This window comes from Protomyctophum bolini (genome assembly GCF_963924005.1).
Source record: "Protomyctophum bolini genome assembly, chromosome: 7".
Classification (NCBI taxonomy): Eukaryota; Metazoa; Chordata; class Actinopteri; order Myctophiformes; family Myctophidae; genus Protomyctophum; species Protomyctophum bolini.
In genome coordinates, this window is record NC_137868.1 from 25,442,526 (window position 1) to 25,455,572 (window position 13,047).

The 13,047-nt window shown below is 41.8% G+C and overlaps 1 protein-coding gene across 2 annotated transcripts in view; it reads left to right on the forward strand.

The window, feature by feature from the left end:
* Nucleotides 1-13,047, forward strand: part of atp2c1 (ATPase secretory pathway Ca2+ transporting 1) — a 34,797-nt gene that overhangs the window by 12,013 nt on the left and 9,737 nt on the right. For both annotated transcript variants that reach the window (XM_080768150.1, XM_080768151.1), the window contains 16 exons: nucleotides 2,546-2,635; nucleotides 3,162-3,197; nucleotides 3,692-3,753; nucleotides 3,976-4,084; nucleotides 4,362-4,517; nucleotides 4,932-5,000; nucleotides 5,118-5,193; nucleotides 5,325-5,391; nucleotides 5,728-5,852; nucleotides 6,163-6,260; nucleotides 6,706-6,801; nucleotides 7,864-7,953; nucleotides 11,205-11,309; nucleotides 12,000-12,156; nucleotides 12,470-12,640; nucleotides 12,791-12,888. In XM_080768150.1, coding sequence (XP_080624276.1) covers nucleotides 2,546-2,635; nucleotides 3,162-3,197; nucleotides 3,692-3,753; nucleotides 3,976-4,084; nucleotides 4,362-4,517; nucleotides 4,932-5,000; nucleotides 5,118-5,193; nucleotides 5,325-5,391; nucleotides 5,728-5,852; nucleotides 6,163-6,260; nucleotides 6,706-6,801; nucleotides 7,864-7,953; nucleotides 11,205-11,309; nucleotides 12,000-12,156; nucleotides 12,470-12,640; nucleotides 12,791-12,888 — 1,605 coding nt within the window. The remainder of the gene's footprint in view (nucleotides 1-2,545; nucleotides 2,636-3,161; nucleotides 3,198-3,691; nucleotides 3,754-3,975; nucleotides 4,085-4,361; nucleotides 4,518-4,931; nucleotides 5,001-5,117; nucleotides 5,194-5,324; nucleotides 5,392-5,727; nucleotides 5,853-6,162; nucleotides 6,261-6,705; nucleotides 6,802-7,863; nucleotides 7,954-11,204; nucleotides 11,310-11,999; nucleotides 12,157-12,469; nucleotides 12,641-12,790; nucleotides 12,889-13,047) is intronic.

The following is a 13,047-nucleotide window of genomic DNA, read 5'->3' on the forward strand; positions in this document are numbered from 1 at the left end:
CCAAATATTGTGTTGGTTTCCAGGGGGAAGGATGAAAAAGGAGAGATGTGTTCTATGGTGGTGAGCTGTTCTGAGTCCTCTGTGGCCACAAGCAGAACAGAGAGAGGTTAAATATAGCACAGCCACCAGAAGAGGGCAAGAGATGAGAGAAATTGGAAGGATGGAATGGGAGATGAGAGAAGCACAGGAGAGACTGGCTTTTCTTCCCTGAAATAAGAGGGGGCTTTGTCCTATTTTTCTTTTGTCTTTTTCTTTTACCCTCCTATTGTCTCACAGTTAGTTACAACAAGTGAAACATTATGTAGACATTGTTTGATAATAAGCAATTTGGAATTGGAACTTTTATTATTGTAGTTAATACATTACATGCTGTAGAATGTGAACTAAATGTTGCTTGCACTTCAGCCTACGTAACCACCATAAATTAGAATGTCTATCAGTCTGCTTTTTCTGCTAATGAGCCTGGCATTGACACACCAGCTTCACATATCTGATGATCCAGTAGTCGCAAATGCAGATGCTACTCTGAACAGGAAATCAACACCATTTAGTTGCATGGATTTTATGACCATGAAAGGAAACTTATATTTTCTACAGGTTCCAGTGGTTTAAATATCTCAAAATGTACCAGTCCAGAACTCCAGACATGATGCATTTATATAAAGTCATAATATAGACTTATAAATGCAAAGTTGGCTGGTTAGTGGTGGTGGATCTTTTTCACCCACATCCTGGATACTATGACTACATTTTCTACCAGTAAATTAAACATATCTACAAGATGACTAAATAACTCAGGGCTTGACACTACTAACGGTTGCCCGATTGCCCGGGGTAAGTGTAAAAAAATGGTCGGGCAGGTGAAGGTTGCTACCGGGTTTGCCCCGATCGAGGCAACTGTGCATTTTGAGTGGGGATACAACCGTCTTGGTTCGCTATAGACACAACACGAGATATATCTGTCTTAAATGTGGTCATTGCGCTCCGCCTCCGCGTCTTTCCCTGCTTTCTATCTCTCTCCCTGCCTCTCTTCCAAGCCCCACAAAACAGGCCAACTGCCTGGGGAAAGGGTAAAAAATGCTACGGACAGTCAGAGAGAGAAAACGTGACGATAGAAAAAGTAAATATTAGTCAGAACGACGTCAGCGGAAAGTTTGTCGAGTTTCCAACATTGCTGACCGGTATGTTCAGTTCAGTCAATCGGTAAACAATCTAAACATGATATCATGCCTACGCCATAACCCGCCTCGCGAGTCGCCAAAAAAGTTATGATCTCTTGACTTGGCTCGGCCCGAGCCAAGTCAAGGCGATTCTGCGGCGTACGGCGATGTAGCACACTTCACAACGCTTGGGATAGGATGCGCCGTGAACTTGTGGATCGTTTGTTTTCGCCACACGACACCGTTTTACCACAAAGTAAATCTGGCAGAACGAGCACACAACACATCAATATACATTGCCTGTCTGCCAAGTGTCAACAATACCACCACTGGTTGGCTTATTAATTGTGTTTTCAGAACGTCGTCGTTGTTTAATGGTTGCCAGTCATTCAACACTCATCTCACGGCGATAGTAAGCCCATGGGCTGTGTGAAGTGCCAAAGTGGCACCTCCAGTAATGAGGGGTGTCCTCTGAATGGAAGAACAACATGAAGAGAGCTACCTCTATAATTATTGTTAAAATAAAATGCTATTATTTACATAACTTGATTGTTTACTTTTGCCGATTCCTGTGACTTAAACAAAAACATTGTTTTCAACTGGGAAAGGAAACGTTTCAAGCATGCAATAGAAAGTGAAAAATCACACCTGTGTGAAGTGAGGGGCGCTCTTAGCATCTTACAACATCGAGGACAAAAAAAACATGGAAAAAACGAACATTAAACTCTGTCCATTGTCAATGGCGTTTTTAATGTTTGTCTAAGGAAAAACAAACATTAAACCTGTTTATAGGAGGGGCTAGCGCCCCTCAAAAATAAGGTAAAATGAACAGTAATGCAAAATGTACAATATGGGGGCAAGTGGCCATGAGCTGAGGGCAAGTAGAACATGACCGATGGGCAAGTGCCTCTGAGACCTTAGTGTCAACCCCCGAACTGCAGTGCTGCCACTCCTGCAGAAGAATATAGTAGAAGCGCTTTGTTGGTTGGGCTGTTCGATCCTGTTGTTAGTATGGAAATGGGGTCATTTGAACGCGTGCTGCTGAAAATAGCCATGGACCTGTTGGCCTGGATCACTGAAAGAATGTGCTCAACAATGGCTCACTGAATGATTGACACCTTTTCTGAGCTTGTTGACATGTCAAGTTCGTATTGACTGGACAAATTATGTGCACGCACAGTTGTACACACAGGGGCAGCATAGTATCAGTCACATTGACATTGATTCTGCATTATTGAAGCTAACCAGTTTAATTTATGTCATAACGTCTCCACTCTCTTTCTCCCAACCACTACTATCTTTCTATATACCCCCCCCCAACACACACACAAAAACTCTCCTTCATTTCTCTATCGGTCTGTCTTCCTTTGTCCCTTCCTCTGTAGTTTAAAGATCCTCTCATCATGTTGCTGCTGGCCTCGGCAGTCATCAGCGTTCTCATGCACCAGTTTGATGATGCCTGTAGCATCACTGTGGTATGTGCACCCGACATTGTTCACTTTTCTTTATTCTTTTGATTAGTCATTTTCAGGCAACAGTACACTACTTACCGTACCCTTTCTTTTTTCTTTGGTCTTTCTTTCAGCCTTTTGATCTTTTGTTCTCTTATACGCCTACACTGATTAAAACATGAATCAAATACTCTTCATTTTGTCTTGGTCACATGGATGGCCAAGACAGGCTTTACTACATGCTGTAGTAAAGCCTTTATAAAAGTTGCACGATGTCGCCATGTGTTATTTTCAGCAAAGTATAAATTCATGTTTTGTACGTTGAGTGCTGATGGACATTTCCAGGACAACAGAAACTGACAGCAAAGATACAGAATAAGACGTGTGCATGCGTGCGTGTGTGCGCATGGGTGTGACCTGTGCTTGATTGTTCTGGATTCTTTTGATGAGCACATGTCATTGGTTTTGATCAGACTTGACTACTATAGGTGTACCTTTTGCTGATCACTCAGACTCCTTCAACTCTCTCTCTCCTCTCTCTTTCTGACAGGCCATTATAATTGTTGTAACAGTCGCCTTTGTCCAGGTAAGGTGTGTGTGTGTGTGTGTGTGTGTGTGTGTGTGTGTGTGTGTGTGAAAATAATGACACTGGAACGTTTTAGTATCAATAACATTGTGATTGATGATATTTATCAGTTATCATCACAAAATGTCAATTTCAAAAAAATTAAAAGCCAAACTATGTTGAATAAAATGTAGTGATATGGAAGTGAGTGGGGAAAATGGCCATGTGTAAAGCAAAACGCATTGCAATATTGTGGTACTCAAAAATATTTTGGCTGGTCTGTATGTGTCTTTATGTATATGTGGGGGCGTGCATTGGAAACACATGGCCTACCAACAAACATCTCTGCTCATTTATCATGGCCTCATAAATGTTCGATCTTTTAGGAGTTCATGAAATATGAATAGGAACAATCAGTGTGAATCCTTGCATACTGTGATCGTTTGTGTGTGTACTTTAAGCTGATTTAATTTAAACTATGAAATGGAAGATGTCTGATTTGAGTTATTGTGTAGGAGTACCGTTCAGAGAAGTCTCTGGAAGAGCTGGGAAAACTAGTACCTCCAGAATGCTACTGGTGAGTCTCTCTCTGTGTCAATAACATTGTCATAGTCATAAACCGAGTAATAAAGGTAAATGCATCTAATACAATTGTAACGTAAAATGAGGGAGAGATATATTACTAAATGTCTCAACCCAAAACCTCTTCTCCTTATCTCCTCCTCTCCATTCCTACCATTATACCTCTCCTCTGTCTTTCCATCCATGTCTGTCTCTGTCCTCCATGCTCATCCTCCAGTATAAGAGAAGGGAAACTGGAGCACCTTTTAGCCAGGGACCTGGTTCCAGGAGACACAGTGTGTCTGTCTGTGGGAGAGAGGGTTCCAGCTGACCTCCGCCTCTTTGAGGTACTGACACGCACACACAACACAGTTGTCCTACATAACAGTGTTTCTTAATAGCTCCCCCGCATTTATATGCAATTGTGTCAAGATTGTTTAAAAAAATTGCAGATATAATGGCTCACAGTGCACTTGTAAATTGGCTATTTAAACATACAGTATACTAAGTATAACATGGGATTAATGTGTTAAAACTCATTTTGCTGGGGATCCCCTGGAACCTCTAAAGGGGACCCCTAACTTTGAATGGGAAATCTCAATGCTGTGTGTGCCCCTTTGCCAGGCGACTGACTTGTCTGTGGATGAGTCCAGTTTAACAGGAGAGACGGCGCCCTGCCCCAAGTCCACCTTTCCCCAGCCTGCTGCCCTTAATGGGGACCCGGCCTCCCGCAGCAACCTATCCTTCATGGGCACCCTGGTGCGCTGCGGCAAAGCCAAGGTACCAACAACACCTCACAATCTCACATCGCCTCGACACCGCATAATCACTGGTTTCATCTCTCTCAGGAAATGATATGCTTCTCTTCTTACGTTAAATGCTGCTTTTGTATATTTTGCTTTCAATTTCTTAATGTTTGATAAATACACAGGGATTTGCTTGGTGATGTTGGTGCATAAATATATTGACAGGGTAACATAGTACATGCTGACGCACACAGTACAAGGACAACAAGACCTTGTACTGTGCAAATGTATAACACTAAAGACAGTAGGCATTACTTACTTGTATAATGTGTTTTTGGTTTGAAACTAGAACACTATAAGGTAAATATTTTGTCTTTACTGTCATTTGAAATATTTGTTATGCTGGTCACCAAAAGGTTTCGTCCCCCTTTGGTTTGCTTTCTTCCAGGGCATCGTCATAGGAACTGGAGAGAATTCCGAATTTGGGGAGGTTTTTAAGATGATGCAAGCAGAGGAGGTATGTATTTGAATACCCCAGAATACCCCTGACAAAACCCATTATACCTGTTGAGTTATTGTTAAGCAATGTTTGACTGTGTTGTTAGAAATAACCGTTATCATTTATTGTATCCAGGCCCCTAAAACACCTCTACAGAAAAGCATGGACCTGCTGGGGAAACAGCTCTCTCTATATTCCTTTGGGATAATAGGTTGGCAAATGGCAATGTTTGTTTTCTAAAATTAATATTTGTAATGTATTGTGTCATTGTGTGTGACTTCTCCCAGGCCTATTTATAGTTTTGTCGGTTAACTACTAAAATGCAAATGTTTCATGTTTCAGGGGTGATCATGCTGGTGGGCTGGCTCCAAGGAAAACGGACATTGGACATGTTCACTATTGGTGTGAGGTATGCAGCGGTTGATATCTGATCATTTTTTTTATTTCTCCATCTATTTCCACTTTTATTGAAACGGCATTGGAGAAGTAGAGCTTTTACGGCAAATAATTTCACCCACTTCTTTATACCTGTCAAGTTGAGTTGAGCTTTAATCCTGGTTCCTTCTGTTCTATTGTGATGGCCAGTCTGTTAAAAGCCCATACCCTGCATTCTTGTTTTGTACTTTGATTTAACAAATATTATGGTTGTTATTAAGATTACACTCATGTTTTGCTTGCTGTGTGTATATTGTGCCTTTTGGTACCAAACTGCATTGATTGTGGATCTGTTTCCTTCCCTCTTCAGCCTGGCCGTAGCTGCCATCCCTGAGGGTCTGCCCATCGTAGTGACCGTAACCCTGGCTCTGGGCGTCATGCGCATGGTGAAGAAAAGGGCCATCATCAAGAAGCTCCCCATTGTGGAAACCCTTGGTATGTTCCTGGTACATATAACACAGTAGATTCTAGTCTTTACACTGTAAGCAACCACATCTCAGTGCTGTTGGCTAATGGCGAGATTGAGTCAGGTGATGGGTATCCATAGTGCTATTAGAGCGATGTTTGCCAAAAGTTTCACATGAACAAATGGAAAAATGAGACAGTCATGGTTTATGTGAATCAATGTTTCATTGGTTGTGGAAAATGGTTTCCTGAATGACTTGAGGCGTTCACCCACAGAGGATTATTCAACAGATTGAAGGGTATTATATTTATAGTGATGTGTATATATTTTTTCTTCCAGGATGCTGTAATGTGATCTGCTCAGACAAGACGGGCACTTTGACCAAGAATGAGATGACTGTTACTCACCTGTTCACATCAGATGGGTTCCATGCTGAGGTCTCATCTCATTTGTCTTCACTTTGAAACATACAGTCCACCAGACTTAAAACGTAGAAGTTCATGCCTTTAAATTCATGAAGTTCATGTCGTTAAACTTGAAAGGGAGAACAACTGAATGTTGACTTTGTGTTGATCTTATGCCCTAGGTTGGTGAGAACTGTTTACTCTTTGTAAACACTCACTTCCACTTCCAAGGGAACAGTTTGTGTTGCATTACCCGATAAAGCGGAATAGAGTATACATTGGAATAATGGGGAAGAAAATGTCAACAATGACACCATATATTTGACCCAGCACAGCATTTTTAAGTAATTTAATACCAGTTGACATACCTGATATTTTACCTTTGGGGCAGTGTGTTTTCATTGTTCAATTATTGACCAAGCTGTCCATCCTCAGGTGATTTCATTGTTCAATTATTGACCAAGCTGTCCATCCTCAGGTGACGGGTGTTGGCTACAATGGCGCAGGAGAGGTGCTAGTGGATGGAGAGATGGTTCACGGCTTCTCTAACCCCTCTGTCACTAAAATAGTAGAGGTGAGCGTTTCTACTGCAGCTCTGGGAACAAAAGAAAAAGTAGAATATGTATTTTAGGAAACTATGGAACAAAATGAGTCCTAATATTATTTTGTTGCTTTGAGGACGAATCATCTAGTCTGGCTAATGCTGACTGCATGGTACAGCATCAATGAGCTACTATACTGTATATGACTAGGTCTGGGAAAGCTTCATTTATTTTTCGGTAATTGCTCAGCCAGAGTGTGTAATTATTTGAATGCCCCTGACTACACAGCTACACAGCCACTCCACGTACCAGGTAGCTAGACTTATTGGAATTATTATTGGTAAAGTTGTGATCACAGCATTGTTTGTCCAGTTTAGATTATTTGTTAATGATCCTACTATTGTCCGCCCATGAACTCAGAGGGAGGCCCATGTTTGTTTATGAGGAGTGCCTCCAGTGAGACTTAAGTTTCATGTCATATTGACTTCTGGGAATCGCACTTTAGATTACAGAAATGAAAGTTTCACAGTATGAGTGATCTCATGGCCTAAAAAGGAAACCTACACCCTTAAAATAGCCGATCTACAAGTGAGTCTCATCACATCACGTTGTGAGCTTGTAGATCTGTTATTTTCAATGCACGACATCTTCGTACAACAGAGTACATTAACCATGACCTGAACCATTCTTTGTAGGATCTCATTTTGTTTGTCATTATTTTTTTTTAATAAAAAAATAATGTACTAGTACGTAATTGTATTGTGAACCCAGTATCGTGAATCTTATCCAATTGTAAGTTCAGTAAATCCCCACCATCCCTGGATCATGATTAAAGCTGGGGATATCAACCATTATAGGATCCTACTGGCAAATCCACTTAATACACATATTACGCACAAAAGATCAAAGGACACAGTCCAGAGTCATGGTGACCAGGCTAGGAAGCCACAACTGCAGCATACCAAACCAAACCAAAAAATTATAAAATGCTGTATAATTAGTACCCAATGAATGAAAATGTTCTTTAAGAGAAGGCCTGAAAAAGGTTGATGTAAATTCTTGTGTTGTTAATGTGTGTGTTTGTGTTTCTCTAGGCTGGTTGTGTGTGCAATGACGCTCTGATCAGGAACAATACACTCATGGGTCAGCCCACCGAGGGATCGCTGATCGCCCTGGCCATGAAGGTAGAAACGCAAACACCAACACTTCTACTTTAGTGCTACTGCACTTGTGAGGACTGTCTGTTGACTACACACTTGCTTGATTAAACTATTGGCCACAGGTTCTTTATTTCCCTCAGTGATGCCATCGTGCTTTGAACATTTATTTTTTGGTTGATCCCAGCACTCATTTACCGTCAACACACCCATCTGGTGTCTGAATTGTGTACTCCAGGACTGCCACACATTGCATTTCTATTGTGGACACCTTTTTAGTTTGAAAGCCGTTTCACTTAGAAACCGAGAGTCGGGGAGTGTATTATCGCTGTAAAGGGTCCCGCGAATGTTCTTTAATTCACCCAAAACATGCATTTTGTAACCGGGGATTATATCGTTTAGAGAAATGAGGCGCAAATCAAACTTGTTTTGATCCAAAAAGAAGAATCCAAGATACCATAGACAGCATAAGCGGAACACTAAACCGGAGTTGTACGAGCGTGTAGAGAACACAGTTGTGAACCATAATCAATTTATATTAAAATAAGTTTCAAATGGCGATCTCGGCGGGGATGACGTTTGGACCAGAAGGTGTCAAAAGGCGTCTGGACGCTGCCCATACGAAGACATTTTTAGGTGAATCCCCAAAAGTTTGTAATCGTATTGCCGTTTCGTCCACACGGATCCGGTGTTTTGGGTGACCGAATAAATAAGCAAATTTTTTAAACCGGGTCCTAGACTGAACAATTTGTTTTAGGGCTTTTAATGCCTTTATTGATAGTGAACAGTAGACAGACAGGAAAGGGGGAGAGAGATGGGGAGTGACACGCGACAAAGGCCGGCTAGCTCGGCAGCCTACCCACACACTAATGAACTTTCTATCTTTTACAACAAATGTTGTAATTTTTTTTAGTTCTCACATACAATACTGTGGTGATCATACTCACTCGAAACTTGGTGCAAGAACATATAGGCTATATACTCCAACACACTTCTCCTCCTGCATTCACCAGTGTTTGTGGACAGCTCTGCTTGTTTTTAGCTTTTAGCTTAGCATTCATTTGGTTACACTGCTGATAGACATCTTACTGTTTTTCTTCACAGTTCTAAATTAACATAAAAACCAAACTGAACACACAGCCTGTGGCTACCCTCTGATATGCAACAGGACTTTACTCAGCAGAACTTATTTAAACACTTATGTCCCTGTTTGTCCACTCGTTTTTCTTTCTCCAGTCTCTCTCTGTGTTGTTTCCTCCTTAACCTTGTCAAGGTTGATTGACGCCCCAGTTACACAATAACAATTCTACCATGAACAAACAGCAATATAAATTGAAAAGTAATAAAAATAAATGTAACGCATATGTAGCAGGGTTCTAAAATTGTAAACAACATTTAGCAAAATTATGCAGGGCACTGCATACGCATTACGCATGCTCCATGTGCCTTCTCTCTTTGGTTCATTGTGGCAGCTACAGCGCCACTTAACAGGCCGGGCATATATATACATGTATACTACAGGCGTATTGGAACCTTTTAAAAACGTATTTGTGTGACTGTGCATCATATCACAAAGTGAGTTTGAATATCTCTGCTAAACAAGCAAGCCAAGAGCCTCTTGGGAGTGGCTGGCTGTGAGCATGCTGCCATGACAACTGATAATGATCTGCTTTAGATGATTGCCTTGGATAAAGCCAAGGCACATCTCGCTTTGAGCCAGGTGACTGTGACAAACTGGGATGTTTGCAAGATGGTTGTAATTTGATAGAAGATAGACAACATACTGTAGATTACACAGCAAAAACCTGACTAATTCTAAGTTTGTGTAACAATTATAATTGATATTACTCAATTTTCAGTTCAATATTCTCCACTCGATCTAGAGACGGGAAAAAAAAATCGTTCTACTCCACGAGTAAAGACATTCTGGTGTCTAAAATTGATGAAGTGCCCCTCTAATGTTATCTGTTGATCTACATGTTGCTGGTTCACATTCTTTGACTGAGAAGCCTTGAGCGGTGGTGACTCATTCACCTTCCTCAGTGCCCTTAACAAGGTACAGTACCAATCCCTGTGACTGAAGGTCTGGAGTGTACAGGATGTTTTGTAGCATACGACTGCCCAGCGACTGCACCAGGCCATTGGATTTTAAATTATTATGTGGTCTCACTCCTCTGTGTGGCTTGGCACTACGCCTGGGGTGACGGGTTTCAATTGCTTCTGGAACCACCCTTGCAAATAAAATGGACTTATGTGCTCACAGTATTGTAAAGTACAAAGGATAACTGAATTAGTTACATTTTCGCTAGAAACAGACTATCATATATGAGTGACTGATTGTCGCAAACAATACAGACACCTCCCTGACGATAACGCAGAGACAGCTTGTTTATTTTTGGACCAACGCTTATATGAAACGATTTAAAGATGACCCCATGTTATTCTCCATTGAGAAATGACTTCCGTGAACCAGGGGAATCGAGGGGACGAGCGAGTGACGTCAGGACACACTATGAAACCAGCAAACATTTTTATGTATGTGCGCACCGCAAATATGTCCGGGCGGAAACGAACGACTCAGAACACAATAGGTTCGCCTGAGAATTTTAGTTCCTACCTAAACTACTGCGCTGAAACTGACACAGAGGCAGTTATTGCGGACCACCGCAGATAATAACAATGCAGCTGGTAATGAATTGATTTAATCAATTCTTGTTTAAAGCCAACTCTAAATAAAACAAGGAGCCAATGTAAAGTTTCCCAAGACTGGGGTGATTATGCTCACGTCTTCTGGTTCTTGTTGGCCGTCTAGCTGCAGAGTTAAGAATTAATTGCACTCCAGTCTCTGTAGGGATTTCTTACAGAGACCAGTAAATAAGGCGTTACAATAATTGTCCAGCCGACTTGACACAAAAGCGTTAATCTGTTTTTCAGCAAGGATAAAAACGAGCATTACGTGGCAATGTCTCTAAGATAAGCTGAAAGAAGGTTGTCCTGGTCACCTTGCTTATATGGGAGTTGAACCAGCTGAACATTTGGAGTGCGTGTGTTACTTCATTCAGAAGGTGCAATTAAAATTGTCAACGTTAAACTATATACTGTGTGGTCCTGCTTTGTCTGTTTATAAGCATATTTTACTCCTGCATTCTGCATTAATGTTTTTGTTGTTATTGAGACACGGAACAGCACGAGAGTAAAATGGCGATGCTTCACTTTTTGTTTAAAGATGGTAGTGGTGCTTTGGCTCAGCCATCTCCCCTGCTCCTTTTGCATTCCAGATGGGTTTGGAAGGCCTCAAGCAAGAGTATGTGCGTCAGCAAGAACAACCCTTCACCTCCGAGCAGAAGTGGATGTCTGTCCGCTGTGTTCACCGCACCCAGCAGGTCTGCACCCGCTACTCAACCTGCTTTACTTCTCTTCTCCGCTTTGTTTTTGTCTTACTTTTATTCAGTAGTGATTGCAGTAGCACTGCAACAACCTCACCACCACTAAGGAGAATGTTGTATTTTCCTGCTCATTATTTTTATTAACTTATTAGTGATATTTTACAAATCTCTTAAATATAGAGGATTTTATACATAATTTACTTTATACAAAAAAATAGATGATATGATGGATAAGAGAGTCCTATAAAAAAGAAAATAAAAATAAATCCTTTTCATACTATCTCAGTCCCAGTCAACATTAGAGGCCATTTAGGTCACATGAATATTGGATGATTGGATTTACCCCCCTTTCCCCACCATCTCCATCCCCTCAGGACAAGCCTGCAGTATATTTACCCCCCCTTCCCCACCATCTCCATCCCCTCAGGACAAGCCTGCAGTATATTTACCCCCCTTCCCCACCATCTCCATCCCCTCAGAACAAGCCTGCAGTATATTTACCCCCCTTCCCCACCATCTCCATCCCCTCAGGACAAGCCTGCAGTATATTTACCCCCCTTCCCCACCATCTCCATCCCCTCAGGACAAGCCTGCAGTATATTTACCCCCCTTCCCCACCATCTCCATCCCCTCAGAACAAGCCTGCAGTATATTTACCCCCCTTCCCCACCATCTCCATCCCCTCAGGACAAGCCTGCAATATATTTCATGAAGGGTGCCTATGAGCAGGTCATCCGTTTGTGCAGCTCATACAACAGCCGCGGAGCTACCCTTCCACTCAACAACCAGCAAAGGGAGTTCTACCAACAGCAAAAGAGCTACATGGGCACTGCAGGACTCAGAGGTAAGCCAGCTTTACGTTTGCCAGTGTTTACTTTATTGGGGTTTCAAATACTGAAACCTTATTGCTTTTATGCTTGTTTATTATTTTTGACCTTCTACCTCTATTTTGCATATTAATCCGTTAAATGGGTGAGACAGGACATTTTCACCATCAAATATTGGAAGTTGTGTTCATTCCTTGAAGGCAAGTTTATTTGTATAGCACGTTTCAGCGAGGTCCTTTGGTATTCGTTTTTAGTATTTGTATACAGTAAATGTGAACTCAATTGTGCCAAGCCCCAGAATTAAATGCTGTCTGTCTTTTATCTTTGCAGTCCTGGCATTTGCATCCGGATCAGAGACAGTCAACCTGACTTTCCTTGGCCTGGTAGGCATCATCGACCCACCTAGGTCAGGGGTCAAAGAAGCAGTGGCCACACTCATCGGCTCGGGAGTGGCCATCAAAATGGTCACTGGAGACGGCCAGGAGACAGCCGTATCCATAGGTGTGTGTGTGTGTGTGTGTGTGTGTGTGTGTGTGTGTGTGTGTGTGTGTGTGTGTGAGAAAGTATACTTGGATCTGGTCTCAGTCTTTGTCTTCATTTACACATTAAAGTTTAATTAAAGACACTGGTGTGTGTCCCCTCTCTCTCTAGCGAGTCGTCTAGGTCTGTACACTAAGGGTTCCCAGTCGCTGTCAGGTGAAGAGGTGGATCAGATGGATCTCCAGCAGTTGTCAAAGATAGTCTCCAGGGTAGGCCTCCCTGCTGTCCTCACGCTCCATATCACTGTTCCTCACTGTCCATTAATTAAGGGATATAATTAATCTATACCTAGTTGTTGTGCGATTCATTGTGATCTTATAGATCTGCTATTTCCATTATTTGTGCATGATACTGTTGTATGAAGTTTA